This window comes from Crocodylus porosus, unplaced genomic scaffold, assembly GCF_001723895.1.
Source record: "Crocodylus porosus isolate Cpor-Errol unplaced genomic scaffold, CroPor_comp1, whole genome shotgun sequence".
In the NCBI taxonomy this organism is placed as follows: Eukaryota; Metazoa; Chordata; order Crocodylia; family Crocodylidae; genus Crocodylus; species Crocodylus porosus.
The window spans coordinates 6,458,885-6,478,992 of NW_017728936.1; the positions used below are offsets into that span (position 1 = coordinate 6,458,885).

The 20,108-nt window shown below is 48.6% G+C and overlaps 1 protein-coding gene across 5 annotated transcripts in view; it reads right to left on the minus strand.

The window, feature by feature from the left end:
• OPCML (opioid binding protein/cell adhesion molecule like) overlaps nt 1–20,108 on the minus strand; it is a 630,964-nt gene that overhangs the window by 270,042 nt on the left and 340,814 nt on the right. For all 5 annotated transcript variants that reach the window (XM_019547024.1, XM_019547022.1, XM_019547026.1 and 2 more), the window contains one exon: nt 19,947–20,031. In XM_019547024.1, the coding sequence (XP_019402569.1) occupies nt 19,947–20,031 (85 nt within the window). The remainder of the gene's footprint in view (nt 1–19,946; nt 20,032–20,108) is intronic.

Genomic DNA, 20,108 nt, shown 5'->3' on the forward strand with positions numbered 1-20,108 from the left:
TTCTGCTTTTTGGCAGTATGTAAACTATATAACCCTAGTTGTCCCAAACCCAGGTTACAGCCCCATTTGTTCTCGGTGTTCTGCGCACACACAGAGACTCTCTCTGCCTTGAAGCCGAGTAGCCCAGTAGAAAAAAAGCACAGTTATCCTCTCCCATTTTAAAGATGAGAAACAGAGGTGCAGAGAAGTGAAGTCATTCAAGGTCATACACTGAGTCAGCCGCAGCTCAAGGACTGCGTCCAGTTCTGAGCACCGCACTTCAAGAAGGATGTGAAGAAGCTTGAGAGAGTCCAGAGAAGAGCCATGTGTATGATCAGAGGCCTGAAGAGCAAGCCATATGAGGGAAGGCTGACAGATATGGGTCTGCTCGGCATGGAAAGAAGACTTCAGGGGGATTTGGTGGCCGGTTACAAATATATCAGGGGAGAGCCTCAGGGGCCAGGCAAACAACTATTCACCAAAGCACCCCTGGGGAAAACCAGAAGCAAAAGGTATAAACTCCTAGAAGAAGGTTTCAGACTGGATATAAGAAAAGCACTTCTTCATGGTTCATGTGACCAGACCCAGCGGGGTGGTGCAGGCCTGGAATAGACTCCCAGCGGAGTGGTTCCTTGCAGAATAGGCAAATTCTTGGAGATCTTCAAAAGGGGACTGAATGCACGCTTTGCTGGGGTTATTCGACCCCAGGGGTCTTTCCTGCCCAGAGCAGTGGGGCTGGACCTAACAATCTCATGATGTCCCTTCCAGCCCTAAACTTCTGTGAAACCTCTGAGTCTGTGGCAGAGCCAAGAATTAAACCCCAGCCCAGGCAAAGCCTAAACCCGCATCCTCCTACTTCCAAAACCTCTGCCGCATGCTTTCTCTGTTATCTAACCTGCATCAAATGGCATCTGCTCTCAGCTAACTGAGGACTTCAAATTCCTCTTGCATCTTCCATGTTAGCAGGATCCTGGGTTTGGTGGCACAGTGCAGGCAGATGCACGGCGGGTGAAAGTTAGCAGAGTTTTTCAGGTGTCGAGGCGGGAGCTCTGATGCACCTCAGTGGAAGGCATGGCCCTCCATGCACGCTAAGCAGCTTTGTGATCGAACCGTCTCTGCCTTTGGGCTGGCAGCCAGCACACAAGGAAGGAAAGCATCAACTGCAGCCAGTGACAGCTGGGCAAACCTTCCCGCGTGCACCGAACTCCTGCAGCTCTCTACAGTCCACGTGCGGTAACCAGAACCACTTCTGCTATCAGCTCACCTGAAGTGCCCAACACACGCAAGTGCCAGAACAAAAACTTGATCGATATGGTCTAGGCAGATGAGGGGTTGAGCTGCCCACCCTGGGGATTTGAACCAGTGGTGCCAGAAAGATAGTTCAGTTCTGATACTCTGCTACTGAGCCACTTCTACCCACTCCGCCCTGCAAGGAAAAGTCCCATGTCATTTTAAATATCTGGCTCTGCTACATTACCCCGGTCTCCAGCCTGCAGTTTGACTTCAGGCCTCACCAGCTGAACAGTCTGGGGCATCCTCGGTGAAGCCAGCCAGAAAAGCGCAGAGTCCCCTGCTCCAAACAGGAGCTCGGGCACTCTGCTGCTGTCATGACCAGCCGGCAGTGGGGATGTCCGCCAAGTGCTGCTCCTCCAACCATACCTGAAAGCTCAGGTCAGGAAAGGATGCACCTTGATACGCAGGCACACCCTGAGGGTCACCACCCAGCTGGCACCAGTACACAACATGCTACACACCACCAAGCAGACCCTAATGCAGGTGCACTGGTCAGAGCTGAATAAAGAAGAGAGGCAGAAACGTCTTCCTCATGAGTCTTGTTAAACAGATGGGTTTTGAATAGAGGGGGAGCAGGATGGGTGTGGGTGTGTGCTTGGATGTGCGCATGTGACAAGAGAACCTAAGCATGTGCGGTGTCAGGACATCAGTATTGCCTCTGCATAACTGTGTTTAGAGGGCTGCCAAGGAGAAAGACAGCAAGGAATCATCCAATGGAACTGGATTTCTTTAAGACGGTGGTTTTCCACCTTTTTTCATTTGCATACCTCTAAAAATTTTTGAATAGAGGTAAAGACCACTTTGAATTATAAGTGTGGGTATTTGCATACTTCTGATTGATCATAGCCATCATTCATGGACCCCTTAGATATAATCTGCAGACCGCTAGGGGTCCATGGACCATAGGTTGAAAATCACTGTCTTGGGTCATTGCTGAGAGGTTCTCTGAGGCTTCTGCCTTCAAGCTGCCGCTTCATATCCAACCAGGCCACAAGTGACTTTGAATTACTACGTACCAATGGTTGGGAAACCTCCACGAAATCACTCTCATGGCTCTCACTCCAGTTCGCAGAGGACAAGCATTCACATGCTGCGACAACCACGAACACTGCCGGCATTAACGACACTCCCGTCCTAATCAGCATCCTCAGAATGCAGAAATGACGGGGTCACAGAAACTAAACTCTCTTCTCAAGCCCCAGAAATGGTGCTTCCAGATCCAGGCTGAGCCTGCCCATGTTATCCCTATTTTTCAAACAAAGAGAAGCCTCTCTTCTCCAAGGACTTGAATCCAGCGCTTCCACCAAAACCCAGACATCAGTCAGTCCTCCTTTGGACAAGACAGGCATGAAAGGAGGCACGTACCACCCATGGCAGGCGTGGCAGATGACGCACATCTTCAGCTAGCAGTAGCAGGCCTCCTGTGTCTAATCTATCATATTTGATGCAGATCTCTAGCCCTGAAGTGTTGTCAATGAGGATTTAATTTGGAGCTAATTAGACAAATATTGCATGTTAAACACCCATTGATTATTAAGACACAGCAAGTGCAGTTTAGCTCTGCAGTGCGCAATGGACACGCCGTATTATATCTAGGATGAGGCTGGTAAATGTCTATAGCTGTTTCTAATCATCAGCTAGTAATTAACATCCAATAACTTGCAACTTGGTTTATCATTATAGATTTAGGAAGGCGGTAATTGTACTGTATGCTAATTAAATATCAATTGATTATTTAAGGCATATAAAGATTTAACAACTAGGTAATAGATATACAGAGTTGTTAAACTTTAATACCTACCACACAGCTTTTTCTTATATTATTTAACTTGTGCTGAACATAAAATTATCGTTCTTAAACATAAGTTCCTGATAGGGTTTAAAGAGTATCTGTCGCAGGACTCTCTATGGTCCCCTTAAAGTCAACGATTCCACCCTACCCTTCCCTTGTGAATTCAGTGGGAATCAAAAGCCCCACCTGAAAGGCCAGGGTCAGCTGAGTACAAAAAGTTGGACAGCTAAGCACTGATATTTAGGCACCTTCACAGAAATGCCCTGATTTTCTGAAGGGTGACATCTGAGCCATGGTTTTTTGGGATATGCTTCTCCTCCATGGTAGGTGCTGAGCTCCAGAAGTCTCGGCTGTCCTTGCTTTCAGGGTCTGTGTGACACAGGACATGTGGGCTCAGTCCAGGGCCTAGTGACCAGGCATCTACATCAGAAAGGCCCAAGTACAAATGGCAGCACATGGCCATCTCGGTTGGGCAGCCAGGGACTCAGTGGTACATGGAAAGTGAACCCACCTCCAAGTCCTGGAGAGGTGAGGCACACTGTAGTGGGCAAGTGAAGTTTGCAAAGATGTCTGTGCTGATTCTGTAGTTAAACAGACAATGCTACTAATCCACCAGCCAGTCATTTTTCAGTAGCACCAGAGGTCTTCAAGGACAAGAGTCTCCAGTGAACTCACAGGAGTTAAGTACTCTTTTCCATTGAATTTCAGTGACAGTCACACACCATACTCCCTTTGGCTCTTTCACAATCCCATCCTGACTCACCACAACAACAACCATACCCTTTCGTATCACAGTTCATACAGGGATCTCAGACCACTTTTTCAAATATGGACACCAAAGCAGCAAGAGGAAAAGGGACTTGCCAAAGGTCATAAAGGGAGTCAGTAGAAGAGGACAGAGCCAGTAATCAAATGACATCACTGTCTCCACAGCTTCCCTCTTGTTCTGTGATGACACCCAGCTACACCTGAACACTAAACAGGGTGCAAACACTAAGCACTAGCATCAAGTGTATTAATGGGACAGTGCTGGTGATTTGAGGCACAGCACCTGACATGGAAGAAAAGGCCAGAGGCATGTAATGCTCACAATGAAACCCCAAGCTATGTAAAATGTGGCTGATTTCAGGCTGCAGTATGAACCAGAGATTCAGACCATGTTCCTCCAAGATGTGCTAACATTTGCAAACCTTCTGAGTAGACCCAACCTGATTTATGGCTTCATACTGAACAAATTGCTAATTTAAAGGTTAGTGCAATTTCAATGCACATGCAACTTTTGACAGGAGACTTTGGGGTCAGTTGAAAAATCAAGGGGTGCAAACACTATGAGAATTGATATCAAATGTTCATGTTTGTTGTGTGAACCAGAGATGAGACTGAGATGAAAAGACAGCACTGAACGTTATTACTTTTCAAGACAATTGAGTTACTACATTCAGCTTTGGATCTTTCTTTTTTCCCTTTCAAAGAGGAGTCCTAGAGATGAAATTCTTACCTAGATCAGAACTTCTCCAAAGATCCTGTGGGCTTAGATACATCTTCTAATTTTGACCCAACTACAGCACAGTCTAGGTCTGACCCAATACTACCACCCCCCTACCCCCTCTTCGCTCACCAATGGTAAAAGGGCTCAGAGACAACAAGGTTTATTTTTAGCAGAAGGAATGGGATTTTTGGTCTCTCGGTATTTGAAATGATGCCTCTGTTCCCCATTGCACTGCTTGTGTGAGTCTCTTCAGGAAGCCTGCATTTCTGGCTATAAAGGGATGCTCAATCTACCCCAGCACCAGCAGCCTGCTGAGATTCTGATAACCCTACAGGGCATCATAACCGTAGCAAACCAGCTGATCAGAAAAGACATGCACGAACTAAAGTCTGCAGTGATTTACCTCTAAATAATAAACAAAAGGAATCAATAAATGTCAAATGATGTTACCAAGCCCAGCAGAGCCCTGTCAGCCCTTTACCAGAGAGGCAGGGAATACCACATCCGCTCATGGTTCAGGCCAGGCGCACACGACTGGCTTCCCTCCTTGTCAGGCTCAATAGGGACCTCATCCTTTGAGGGACAGAGGCCTTCAGAAAGGTGCTGAGCCTGCCACTCAAGTCAATAAGAGAGGAGTTTGCTCAGTAAGTCATAGAACTGGGCCTTGCTTAGTGCATCTACACGTGCTCATTTACTATGCAGTAACCGAAATTCCTGCACAGTCTGGATGTGTGTCTATATGTGCATGTCCGTACTGCACAGTAAATATGGTGGTGTATGCCAACTTGAGCATAAACTTAATACCTGCGCATGCAGGTATCACATTTACACCCGATTAGTTACTGTGCACTTACTCCACTGTAACACTGTGCGTTTGGACTGACTTGGGACTAACTTCAGTCCCAAGTCAGTCCACACACAGCATTAATGTGCTTTAACGCTTGCATGTGTAGATGCCAGCCTATTCCCACTTAGTGCGCAGTAACTTACTGAGCTGAAAATTTATGTCAGCATAAATGCACGTGTAGACATGGCCACTGTTTGCAAAAAGTGAACAGAAAGGAGGGGCAGGGGCAAGAATCCACAGGTCTGAAGCTGAAGGGAAAACTGTCTTTTGAATGAAAATGAGGTGCTGAGATGGTGAGCTTGGCAGTGTCCTGCTGAATCCAATATCATCTTCCAGAAGCAGCTGCAAGGTCTGTGCTAGCAGGGGCTTTGGAAAGGGCAGGACAAGACTGAGGTACGTGGCCAGAGTAGAGGAGGTCATGACTCAGCTCAGCATCTAGGTATATTTGAAGAGCTGAGATGAAGACCAGTACTCAAAACAGCAGGCAGTGGTCTTTGTTGTGAGTATGGTACAGCTGTGTTGGGGGAGCCATAGACTACCATGGGGTGCTGCAGCTTAGGATGATGAGTGCATGAGTAAAGCTCTGGGTGGGGTGGGTTTGGAAAAGCAGGACATGCTGGAGGCACAGGGGTGGTGATTATGCAAAGCCGACGGCAGGGGCTGGGCCAAACTGGAATAACAAGAGGGTACCCCCCAGCTGGGTTGGGGAGACGAAGGACTGGAAAAGGACCTGATATTACTGGTCAGGATGGAGAGCTTTTCAGGGTGCTTGTTCCAAGACCGACATAAATGCAATATATAATGATACTTTTTGGAGTATAGTTTCTAATCAGGACACGAAGCAATGAGGGAAGTGGGAGAGGGAAAGAAGGAAGACTCTGAATGCTGTCCTAGTATATCAATTAGTGCACAGCGAGAGGAATCCATGTACCAATACAAAGACAGGGAAACTTTTTTTTAGGGAGGAGATTTCTGCAGACAGGCTGCCCTGGCCATTGATTTACCTGGGCCATAAAAGTAAAATCAAGGGAAATGCTCTGCTTGCATCTCTGTGTCTCTGCTCCTTCAATGTTCATAGTCTGGGCTGGCCCAGCTCTCGCTAAAGACCATCCCCCTCATGCTAATGGGTCTGTATGAGGTGTAAGCAGGGCTCTTCAATATGGCAGTGAGCCCTGGGCCAAGTGCTCCTGTTCTGGGCAGCAGCAGCCTGCACGAACCTCACAGCAAAACAAATCTGGCTTTTCTGGTCACAAACATGGTCCTAAGATCTTGTCACACCTGCCCCCCAAAAATATCTCATAAAAAGTGCTGGGAGGAAGTCAATAGGCCTCTGTAGGGTGTGATATAACAATAATAATAATAATAATAAAAAAAAAAAATAGTATGTACTATTGCTGGAAGCCTTACAATTATTTTTGAACTCATCCTATAGGAGAAGTACAGTGAGGTTGGAATTCTCTATTAACTTTCACAGGATGATTAAAAAATCCTATGGAAAAGAGCAAATTAAACAGTTCTGCAGGACTGTTTCAGAGCAGGGGATGCTTCCGGTGGGAGGAGTATCCAATATTTTGACATTTCAGAGCCTTAGGTGGTATTACACCATGCTGACCTAGAAGATTGATCAGCCATCCACCCAGATAGGGCAGTGATATACACGCATATACATATGATCAAGGATATGTACATGAACTGGAGGGTAGCAGAGGAGGTCATTGATGCTCTGGCCCTCATTTTGAGTGGTATTTTCACTTGCATGAGGTCTCATTTTTTCCCTATTTTTGATATCACCATTTCAATCAACTCAAGTGTGTGTATTCTGGAGAGAGTCTCCACCCCTTGGACGGATGCAAAGACAGTGGAGAGAAGCAGGAAAGGAAGAGATGCAGGATTATTTATGGTACAAAGGCTGACAGGTTGGTCTCACAGCAGAACTGTGGCATATGCAGGCCTTCAGCAATAGAGTCCTCACAGGTCTAGCAATGGCTACGCTGGTCCATGCAAAGACTTTGTACTATGTTGGATCCTGAGAGCAGAGGAGTGGTTTCAGATGGGCAACCCTCAAAAGTTTCCCAGGTCCAGAAAAGCATCTGGAAGTTCAGATTCTCTGACCTGTACCTAAACTACGAGTGGGACCACGTGGCTACATCCAGACTGAAGGTGGTTAGGTAGGGCTGTTAATGGGGGAGGGAGAAAGGCAGGCTTGGCTTATCCAGAAATCCATGTGTATTGTGCACACCCGTGATGACCAAGACCTGGATTCAGGCCCTTATCTAAGCCAAACCTCTTCTGCCTGAGCAGTGTAAGCACACTCATAAGATGCCTAGACCCTACTAATAAGGAGGAGGCATTAAATATCAGCAGCGAACTGGATGGGGAAGGAAAGGCACCTCAAAAGGCTTCCAGCACTGGAAAGAGTTTACCAGCACACTGAAGCAGGTAGCAAAGAGAAACGTCATGAGCAATGAGGCATGTCAGGGGAGGCATCACTACAGATAACAGATTCTCCAGGTCTGAGACAAAGCCAGCTCTGGAAGCCTAGCAGAAGTGTGTTTAAAGTCTCCAGAGGATATCAATTGAGTGTCTGTCACTTGGTGTCAGGATAACTTTCCGGACAGCTCTCGGGGCTTGTTAAGCCTCTTGTTTGGGCTGCATTTCAGCTCTAGTGGCAGCACTGTCTGAAAGCAGAAGCACTGAAATTAGAGATGAAAAAGACCTGTGAATGTTGAGTGCTTCATCTCCTACTCTCCCACAAGCCCAGGCAATGCAGAGTTGTTCCTCTATGATGAACTCCCTTTGTGCTCCCTCTCCAGCATGGTTATAATTGAGAGCTGAGCAATGAAACTCTCACATTTCTCTGGGGAACAGGCAACAACTCAATGCAGTTATACAAAGTCCTCCAGCAGTTCCCATGGGACAGAAGTGCCTGGTTTAGGCTACAGGCAGAGTCTTGTCCAGCTGGCAAGTCAGCATTATAAGTTGGTGTGATGCATCTACTAACTGAACCCTGTTGGTTTCCAAGTTGTGCCAAACATTTATTTAATTCTCTAAACCCAACATAAAGTACCAGCAACTTTATTGAGTGTGGCCATCCAGATGGGCGCTCAGCAGAGCATTCCCCACAAGTAGCCCTCCTTCCACAGGGCTTGGTGCAAACCCCAACAGAGAGTCTTGGGGGGGCAGGGGATCTTTCCTCTTTGCTTTGCCAAAAGCTAGTTAAAATCAAACAGCAGAATTATCTCTGGCAATGTCTCTTTGACATCAGTCCTGATTTCAGATATCAACAGGCACCTTAGGTGCACCCCGCTATAGGCAAGGACAGACACAACTGGCAACAGCTGGGCATAACTTGCTTGAAAAGGAAACTGGCTTAAGTGCTTTCCCTTGTCTACACTAACTGCATGCACTGGGGCAGTTAGACATATTAATCCCGAAATGAGGACAAGTATATTCCACCCATTCAAAACTGCTCCGAAGATGATGCAACCCATTTCAAGCTAACTCTTTCGAGCATATGGTATTGCTAAAGGCATCGTGGACTGCTACATGTCCATTCCCAAGATCCACATTTTGAAAAGGGATGATGAGAAATGGGAGAGAGTTCACATGAGAAGGACGACAAGAATGAGTCTGGATCTGGCAGATGTGCTGGATGGTAAGAAGGTTAAGGAGCTCAACCAATTGAACTTAAAAATAAAGAAATCACTTACTCACTCAATACTAGTCTGAACATACCTACATAAGGAGGGGACTGCTGAGAGTGGAGAGCGAGTACAAATGGAAGTCAAATTCAAAGTAGAAATGAAAGGCAAGTTATTAAGTGTGAGACTAGTTAAGAACTGGACCAGCTCACTTAGGAACGTAGCAAATTCATTGCCCCTGGATGTCTTTGAATCACAACAGACTTTATTTCTACTAGACATGCATTACCAGAGTCAGAAAGTCTGTGCTCAATGCTGGAATCTGCAGATGAATGTCTATGCCCTGCCTCGCGCATGAGGCCAAACAAGATGGTCATAATAAAGTCCTCTCACCCTACAGTTAATGACTCCAGGGATGAACCAGGCCCTTCTCCCAGAGTGGTCGCCTCTCCAAGGAGCCTCCACTTCACCCTGCTGTTTCTGTGAGCTGGGGCACCCTGCCTTTAATTAAGTCCAAGCAGTACACTCCAACAGGTGTGAGGGAAGTGGGGATGATTCAAATGGTGTCAGGGCCAGCCGGTATAATAATTATGTGGTTAAACCTAGTAATTAAAACCAAAACTAAAAAGAAAGAAAAAAAAAAGCCAAACTAATCAATTCCACTTAATGGAATATATGTGAACAAGGAGCAAGAGCAGGGAGGGGGAGGGAAAGTGAGATCTTGTGTGAGGTGAATGCTAACTGTTTCCAAATGTAGCCACAGCTGCAAAAAGCCTGGGGCCTGGCTGTCTCCTACAGTAACTTCCAAGTCTCCCTGGAAATGGGCTCAGTCTTTTTCCTCTACCTGCTGCTGCATCAGAGCAACTCCTGTGATAGCACAAAAGACTTTAAATCTCAGCTTTAACTGCCTTGATTGAATTAGATGCAACAACACTGTAAAGCGGCCTCTTCATTTAAGGTATAAGCATGGAAGCTTTCTTCTCTCTGCTAACGGCTCTCTCCCTGGTTCTGAAATGATGAGTCGCTTGTGGGCTCTGCTCTTTAAAAAAAAAAAAGCCATCTGATAAAGCAGGTTATAAAACGCGCCGTGGTAATAAACGGAGAGCAAGGAGCCGGGTGCAGAGCGAAGCAGAGAGCGTGGATACTGTTATGGGGACGCATTATCTGGGATGTGATTAATATATGAGCTGGGGTGATTACTGGGGATGCGGCAAGGGATTTTGCACACTGGGCTGAAGCAGTTATTGAAGGGATGTAAAGGACAGAAACAAATTTAAGATACCTGAACTGAGCATTTGGTGTCCTGCAGATACCCTGGGAGCTATGACACAGAGCCTGAAGCAGCAAAGCCAGAGTTTGCGTTTCTTGCCTCTGAAGCTTAATACTGAGACACCACATTGCTGACACTGCAAGTACGGGCACCTCTTCACAGCAAACCCTGCTCGGTCTCTTTTGCCTGTCGCTAATAAACCCTCTTCCCATTCACACACAAAACCTTAACAAGTTTACCAGTGCTCACAATGAAGCTGGTTGGCTGCTAAGGGCTGACATAGCTTTCGCTTGAGCTGGCGACCCACCCATTTTGCAGCAAGGATGTAAAGCTAAACCACATTGAGTCCTCCAATACTTTCCCACAGTTCCCTCTATCCAAAAGAGCAGACAAATTCTCCCACAGTTGACTGGGAAATAATTATGGAGTATCTCAGTATACTGCATTGCAAAGGACCACAGGATATGATCCAGGATCCTAGTGTAACACAGGGGAATGTATTAGCAGGGAACACACAATATGTCAGGTATGCCTTTGGCCTGCAGCTACATTGCTTTGCTCTCTCCATGTCTCTCGACATTGCCTTAGGCATGGCTAATCTATCACCCGGGTGAAATTTGCAGCAAAGACACCTCATACGCATTCAGGTTTGCAATGCTGTAGGGAAGGGATGGGAGAGGCAGGAGGAGACAATGCAGAATGGAGGCCACAGTGGAGAGGAGGTGCAGTGACAGTGACACAGATGTGAGCCCTGCTGCAGTCTTCCCAGGACAGATGCTGTGTCCAGAATGCAGTTTGACCAGAAGACTACAGTTCAAATGCCCCTTCTCAGTTGGCCGTAAGCATTTTTAACAAACTTGGGCCAACTCAACCTGAGCCAGATTTTGCAGCGTAACGAGAAACTGCAGCTCTCGAGTTCAGCAGAAGCTGAGATACTCCTGACCTTCTAAGAAACCAGTAATCAAGCACTCCACTTCCTTCCTGTGAAACTGGTGTAATGCTGTTGGACTCCTGAGGCTCATGTGGGGCTTAGCACTGAATATCTGCAAAGCACCGCGTGGTCTTCAAAGGGAAGATGCTTTTGCAGTACACGTTTATCCGACTCACAGTGCCACTACCCTGGCAGCATCCATTTCAGGATGAGCTGGTCCAAGGCCCAGGAAGCACTCCTGGCTCTTTTGTACCCCTGTGCAGGAGAAAAGGGCCCTGGCACAGACTGATGGCAAATGCCCATGAGAATTACAGCCAGGTTCCCAGGCACAGACTCGGCTATCGGCTCCTTTTTATGAGCCTTCATTGTTATTACCACCTATTTCTTTTTACATTCCTGCCAAAATACTAACATTAATCTCCCTCGCACCCTGCAGGCAAAACACGGGTAATTGGATTTATATGGGTTAGAAATTTGTTAGATTTTTTTTTTAAACACACATCCACACATGCACACACACACGTGTGCACACACAAAATAAATAAATAAAGGGAGGGAAGGCACTGCCCTGCTGTGTCGTGTCCCCGGGCTGGGGGAACAGCAGGCTGGCTTAAACTGAAACCCCATTAATCTCAGCTATCTCCAGCCAGCACCTTTCTTCTCTGTCCCCAGGCTAGTTGTGTTGATTACTTGGGCCTGATTTAAGAACTCCTGCCTTCTCAGAGCGCTGAACTTTACAAGCTTGCTGTCGTGCCGCGCCATGTGGGATCCTCTTAGTTCATTCTCTTTAGCCCTCCCAGGTTTTGTTTTTTTTTTGCTTTCTTTTCCTTTCTTTCTTCTGCTCTTCCTCCTATCATCCACTTTCTCAGTCTCATTCTATCATGCCTAACTCCCTCTTCTTTCTTGCATGGACCACTTGCTCTCCCCCCCGCAACTCTATCCCATTTTCTCCCCAGGCAGAAAAGGAGCTCAGCCCTCTCACTGCCCCCCCACCCTCTTCAAGTCCTTCCTGCCCAAATAGCAAAGGCTTGCACTTTCCAGAGGAGGAGACAAGCCAAGAATCAATTCTTTCTTGTTCAGTCATCCATGGGGCTATTCCAAAGGTCTTGGGGCTTGGACAGGGATAGAGCAGATGCCTTCTTGAGTCCCCTTCCAGTCCTGATTTTCTAGGATTCTATATGGGGTAATTCACCTATGGAATATGCTTGAATAACGTCCCACCCATACACTATTCTGCAACAGACGTGATTGTCTTCTGTTATGGCTTGCTATCTGGAATGCAAAGCTGGGTCCTCCCCAAGGATCTTGTAATCTATGTCAAAGTCAGGAGACAACAGATGGATAAAAACAAACAGGGAACTGCAAGGAACTAGTCAGGCAGTTAGTTAGCATGGGCAGGAACGGTCTGGCCACACCGGCAGCCAAACTGTTGCTCAGTTTTTTGGAGACAAGGCCGCCCTTGCAGCACAAGCTGGTGGAAAACAGAATCCCATTTTGCACTGAATATTTAGCTGCGGGCAATCCACAGTGTGCTCAAGTAATATCTGCTTTGGGCAGGGGTGGGCAAAATGCAGACCACAGGTCAGAAGCGGCCCTCCAGGCCATTCTATCTGGCCTGCGGGGCCCCTAAAAAATTTAGAAAATTAATATTTATCTGCCTCTGGCTGCCTGTCATGTGGCCCTCGATGTCTTGCCAAAACTCAGTAAGCAGCCCTTCGCCCGAAATAATCACCTACCTCTGGCTTTGGGCATTTCTGATCCAACTCCATGTTTCCAAACACAAGTTGTGCACTGCAACGGGGACAGAGAAACCCCCTCTCTTCTCCTATGCCTGGTACCGCACAAATGGGCATGTGCAACCCTGGCTGCAGGACTAAAAACACAACGTAATGGGGATGCTTTAGCAGGAGGTCAGGGCCAAGAGCCAGGGGGCTGCAGCAAGATAATATTTCTATCAACATCTGGCATTTAATGTCCCTGTGATGAGAACGTTGCATGGTTGCTTTCTTCACGGAGTCGAAGGAACAAGCTGGCTGGTGGGAACGGTCATGGGAACGGCCAATTCTGAGCAGCTACTGGCAGATTGTCATGGGAAACACATAGGCAAGATGAAACTGAGTATTTGCCCTAGAGATTTGACCTTTCAGAGCTTTGGATCATCCAGACAAGGGGCAAGAGCATCAGACAAGTGTGTCCAATCAAAACAGCTCCAATGGCCAAAATTCACATTAAAATACTCACAACAGGCCAGGATTTATTCATAGGATTGATTTGGTGAATTACTTTGAATGAATACAATTGGAGAAAAATCCTGTTCCCTCCTGAGGCTGTTTGCAAAGAGACTAAGAAAGCCAAGAAAGGTGAAAATCAGCTACTCATCATGAATTGTCTGCCTGGCCGTAGTCTCCAGAATATCGTTTAAAATTGCACGTTTAATTGCTATAAAAAGCAGCCATGGTTTCGGGCTTTGGGAAGTCGGCAGAAATTCTGGATGTGGAAAAATATTTGGATGCAGATCCATGTACAGAGCAGGATAGGGAAGACAGAAAACTCCTGGGAAGATGGGAACTTGAAATCCAGCTGCTGTGTCCTGATTTCTTTTTGTAGCGTTAACACCTGATCCCTTTCCAAAAACAAAGACTAGAGCTCTTGGAACAGTGCATATTATCTAGAGGAAAGACAGCGATTACCATTTACAGTCCAGGGGAGTTTATTATGCCGACAGAAAGATCTAGTTTACTCCATAGCAAAGGGATTACAAAGCAATTCAGTCTCACCCTCTGTAGCTGAATATTGCTGCTGCCAAACACGTCAGACTAGTAAAGCTCAAGAACTAGATGTGGATGTTGGCTTTCCACTAGAAAGAACTACAAGAACCTCACCAGGATTTCAATCCTAAACCTTCTAGAAGAAACTGTAACTTTTTCCCCTTTTTTTGTAAAGCCGAAAAAGGCTTAATGCAGTCTACAATGCATCTTTTTAAGGCAAGGGCTGCCAGTCCAGGTCCCTAGTTGCAATGTTACTGTCTGAAGCCATCCGCCGTCTCATCACAACCCTGTCTGTTGTATTCTGCCACTTTTCCTGAAACAGCAATAACCAACAACAGAGATACAGCCTCTCAGCTTCTGCCCAGTGAAGCCCATGTCTGAAGGATCAGGTTGAGAGGAAGGGGTGCTGACAGGAACAGCAATCAGACTTTGCTGATCTATCTCCCAGGGGTTGTGTGAATCCTAGACTGAAGCTACTCTAGCGGCAGGAGCAGACGCCTACCAAATCCAGCCCACTGGCTTCAGAGGTAGGTACTCAACTAGGATGAGAATAAGAGTGGTAGAACCGCCAGGGCAAAGACTCCAGGATGTTGCATGAGCTTGACAAAGGGATGTTAAGGGGCTGCAGAAATACCAGACATCTTTCTCATTGTTGCCTCCTGCGTTCCCTCCTTAACGCAAGAAAACCCAGCTTGAAATGCGGACAGGAACCCCGAGGCTGTTCAGTTCCAGTGCCTGGGCCCGGGCATTTATTACGGAGGCCCCATCACATTTGCAAGGCCACAGTATCCGCAAGTCCGTAAGAGCATTTGTCTTTGTGCAATAGGTTGGCACAGAGGGAGCTCGCCTGCAACCCAGTGACCTTTCTCCACCACCAGACAATGGCTCTGATATTACAGTGAAATTAGTGGGCACTGTAATTATAACTATCAGGAGCAGATAAGACAAGTTAAATACCAGCTACCTAGGGAGAAATTATTATGCCAACCAGGAGGATCCAAATGCCAGAATCCATGCCTGTAATTTCAGCGAGTCGCCAATTACAGCTCCTACATGCAGCAAGATCTACCTTGGAAACGGCAGGTATATATTTAGCTTCTTTGGGAAACTTTTTTGGGGGAAGGGGGATGAGGGAGGGGGCAGAGAGAGAGCAGAGATTCGCTAATCTGTTCTTTGCTAAGCCCTGGGCTTTTAGCATTCGCACGTAAAAAGCAGCAGTCTCTCCACACTTCTCAGCACGGATTTCAATAGCAGAGAAGTAGCTACAATAATTCTCTTCTCTCTGGCGCTTTCAGCTATAGAGCTCAGTGGTGAATGAGTGCCATTATCCCCATTCAGCAGACGGGGAAATTGAGGCACAGAGCAGGGCAGTTACTTGTCCTGGGCAACTCAAAAGGTCAATGGCAGACACTACAATAAGTCCTGTCTCTTGACTGTCAGACCAGTGCCCAAATTTGCCGGCTGCTACTGCCTCCTTGCAGCAGTCTTATATTGCCAGGACCTCATCATATGCTGGGAAACAGACTGCAGTAGATTATTGTAAAAAACAATGAAGCATTGTCAGAAATAATTAAAACTATAATTGCAAAAATAAATGAAGGAACAACATTTCATGATGTTTTATTCTGGCTTTATTTTAATTGGGTTTGTTCACATACTCACTAATTGGCAAAATTCAGTGAATCACAAAGTCTTCTGTGTGAATTAGCACGATTCTGCTGTTCATTTGTCTTTTCCTTTCTACTGGTGATGGACCTGGGGGTGGGTGAGGTTTGGGTTGATGTGAATGGGGGCACGTTACTTCTAAACTTTTTTCAGTACAGGGAAAATGCAGTTGTGTTTCTATTTTAGACATAAAATTTCTCACAGATGGAGCTCAGACCACTTCATAAACACCGGCAAGTTGCTTCTCACAGCAAATTCAGGGCACATTCATTGCACATGTAGATGTGCCCACTGAGCAGTAGATGAAGTGCCCCGAGTTCCGATCACAAGTCATCAGCTGCACCGGGCAGGGAACCCAAACACCCTGCCTCTCCGCTATGCACAAAAATTAGCTACTCTTTCTTAAATGCAGATAAAACTATAAAGGCTTGAAAATTTCGGCAGCTGCTGTTTTATGAACTATGCCAATGTCTGTTATAAAAGGTTGGTTGCCTGGCAGCCTAAGTAATACCATGCGATTGACTATATATCCAAATTCTTATTTTACTTTAATATTTTCCTCAATATCAGCATTCTCTCTATAAATAGACAGACAGACTGGCTGATTTTGGGTTGCTCTGAGTTGAAAGGTAGTTAAATGCATTATGAGAACTGTTGGTTCTTATGGTAGGAAGTAAGGTGCAATCACCAGTCTCCATCCAAAATATCAGAACAGGTTTACTACAGCTGGAATATGACCCTGCAGCTTGCTAGGAGAGGGAGGCTTTGTGTCTGCAAGGATGATGATGAGGCAAGGGCTCTCTTGGAAGAAGAGGTGGAGAGACATCCTGAGAAGTGAAACTGCTGAGGCTGGGGCTAGCTACTGTCTGCCTGGAGAGGATCCTTGTTTTATTCTCCCTGTAAAACACAGAGCTCCGCTCCCTGTTTCAGATCTCATTCCGGATATTAATTTAATCCCCACACCATACATGTTTAAGAGACTTTATCATAAATGGTGATGAGCCTTATTAAAATCAGTGGGAAGATGCAGATGTGCAGGACCTTTCTAGGTCTGACCCTGATGCATTTCCATTTACAAAGTGGGAGGGCTGTGTCCCTCTGGGTAAAAGGGATTGCTACAAATTCTAGGGATGCAAAGAGCTCTTTGGATCTTTGAATCTTTGCATCTAGGATCTTTGAGGATCTAGGTTCTTTGTTTGTAAAATGGCTGGGGAGCCCTACACATCCCCAACGACTGTAAAATGAACTCTCAAGCTTGTCGGTTGAAGAGCAGATCTCCCCAAGGCATAACAGAGGGAAGCTGACATAGCTACCTCCTTCCCCAGCCTGGGCGTGTACCCTGCATCTCTTACACCAGAGACCTACTGCAAGCCAAAATCAGGGCAAAATGCAGCAAGACTGATCAGTTTTAAGGGCAGAAAAGAGTTATAGCTTTCCTGCTCTTGAAGGGAAGAGAGTTCGAAAATCATTATCCCAACATGCCGTCACCCTACAGGATACTGCAGCCTGTTGCAAGGTGCTGTCACACATCACCATCCCCTGCATACCAATACAGCCCGTCCCTGCAGGGTACTGCAAAGCTGCCACTGAGAATCTTTGCATGTCCATTCTTGGTACACTGTCTCCTGCTGGAGACTACAGCCTGCTGCTGTGGCCACAGCAAATCCACAGCAGCTCTGTCCGAGATGCATAGTTTCTCCCAGGACACTGCAGAATCAGCTCCATCCCTGATACACCCCAGCCCCGCAGAATCCCACCGCCCACTGCAGGCCTGCCTTTGCTGACTTGCAACTGCTGTGGCACCCATTCAAGGGAAGCAGAAGATTCCCTTCATGGGTGAGTTGCGTATGTCCATCTCAGAGAGCTGAGCTGAGGGACAACAGCTGGTTTGAACAGTGAAGGCACTGCTATCCTCCGAATAGCGGGGTTCAGACCCGTGGTGGAGCTCGCTCAGCTCCAAGGAGACAGCTCAGTCTAGGGAGGGCTGTTATTTTCCCCCTTTAAACAGAAGCCATGCCAGCCTTCTGGGCAGGACAGAGCAGCACAACAGACATCAAAGGAGGCAATGTTCTTGCTTTGAAAACTTCTTGGAGCTTTGCGCTTACTCCCTGTTATCTGAACCATTCTGGGAGAGGCCTGGAGGGTTCAGCTGACTCATGCATACTGTCAGTGCTCCACGCTGGGAGGCACCAAGTCTGCAGCAGTGCCTTGACCATCTCTCTGCATGCCAGGGCAGGCACCCAAAGACCAAACAGGCACTTAAGAGGGGGCCTGTCAATGCCATGTGGAAACGGGGCAGGCTAGAAGCAGCCCACCATGGCCTGACAGGGAGCTGTCATGGAAAGGCACAGGGAGAGTCAAGCATCAACCCTGCAGCTGAGCACACAGTCATGCCCGCAGCACACCAGGGCTAGGGGAAAGCCTGCATCAAGGATAGGAGGAGGAGGAGTGGAGAGGGCATCACGGGGGAAGGAGGAGAGGAAGAAGGGAGAGAAGACGGAAATGGTGAGGAAACAGTGGTGGCGCAGAAGTTAGAGAGGGGAAGAACAGAACTGAGGGGGAGACGGAGGGCAAACAAGGTGAAAGCAGGGTGGGGAATGAACAGGCCATGCTAAAATTGAAGGGCAAAGGCAAGAGGGGTGCGGGAGGGAAGCCACGTAGCAGGGTTGAGACGCGGGGAGGGGATACTCCGGGGAGACAGGAACCATGAGACTCCAGTTCTGGGGCGGGGGGGGGGCGTTTCCCCAACAGTCCTGCTACCGGGAGAAGGCAGGGAACAGTTCTGCTGGAGAGTGAAAAGTTTCCTGCGGGAAAGTTCAGACACCCGACAGCTCTGGGGCCGGCGGCTTGGCGAGCATCCCCGTTTGCCCAGCCAGGCGCTGCGCGGCGGGCTCCAGCAGCGCAGAAACGGCCCCAAAAGTGACAAAGTAGATCAAAGGTGGCCCTCTGCTGGCACAAATCTGCAGTGCACCCTGGGACACCGAAGGGACAGTGTGGGGCCAGCCCCATTCACAACCGCGGACATCAGAGCTCGGGGGCTGCACCCGCTAAGCCTGTGGGGCCCTTTTTGTCCCCGTGCCTTCCCGAGTGCCGCTCGGGTCTCCCCCCCTGCCTGATGTGCTGCTCTGCTTTCTGCTCCCTGCCCTACCTGCCACTGTGCTGGCCGTCCTCTCCCTGGTCTCCCACGTATACACACACAGGCTGCCCACGCCCTTGCAGCACACGTGCGGCGGGCTGACCACCCCTGCGCGGACTGGTTCAACAAACGCACCCCAAAGCAGCCAGGTTTGTCCCCGTCTCCCTGCTGGAGCAGCAGAACTAACGATGCAGGACTTGAGAGCCGGGAAAGTGCCCTGAACGACCCAGCCAGCCTCCACCATCCAAGCTGGGCACTGACCCATTTGTGCCCCTTATTCTCAAGTGGTAACCACTACCGCTGAGCTCTGGCAGGACACAACTAGACCTTAAATTGGATGGAGGACAAATGGGGAGCTGCAGAGGCTGGGCACCACTGGATGGGGAGCAGGACCGGGCTTCAGAAGGGGCGTCAGGATCACTTCACTCCAACCGGCTGGGAGCACTGACGCTCTGCTTCGGGGCGCCGGGCTGCTCTGCGCTCCCCTTCCTCCCAGCGGGGATTTGCGTGCTCATTAGCTAACGTCTGGCACCGAGCTTTGAAAAGCGGCAGCACCGCTCAGTGCGGTTCCTTGCTTTTACCAGGCTGAACGGGTGGGTGGGAGGTGTCCAGCTCTTCCAGTGAACCCCCCTGCCCACCTATTAGGGAGATGAAAGGCAAAAAGTGTGCTGGAGACTGGGCTGACGCTCCCTTCAAAAGCCCCAGGTACCTGGTTGCCCCTCTCAGAAGCCGATCTCGTTATCTCCGTTTGCTCTGAACTTTGCAAATCACGGAGCTACCGTCTACCCGGGGGTCCTCCGCAGAGCTGGAAACCGGCTCTCGGTCCCCAGAGCACAAACACCTCTCCAGACAGAGCCAACGCCGCAACCGCGCGCCGGCCGCGGCCGCGGTCACAGCACCCGGCTCGCGCCCGCCACGGGGCTCGCGGCGGAGGGAGGACATGACACGCTTCGCCTGCCTGTGTCGCCCCCCTGCCCTGGCAGGGCGGAGCGGCGGCTCTCCGCTGCGGCCCTGCGTGCCATGCCAGCGCGGGCCCGCGTGGCCTGAGGGCCCCCGCCCGCTTGGGTGCCGCCGAGTCCCGGCGGACCAGGGGGCGCCGGGGGAGGGACACGCGCGACCCGGCGGCGGCTCCTACCTGAGCGTGGCGCTCTCCCCTTGTCGCACCGTCACGTTGTCCATGGCCTTGGGGAAGGCGGCATCTCCGCTGCGCACGGGCACTCCTGCGGGCACAAGGAAGAGCAGCCTGAGCCCCAGCGCCACCAGCCCCCGCCAGGGCGCGGCCGAGCCCCCCATCCCG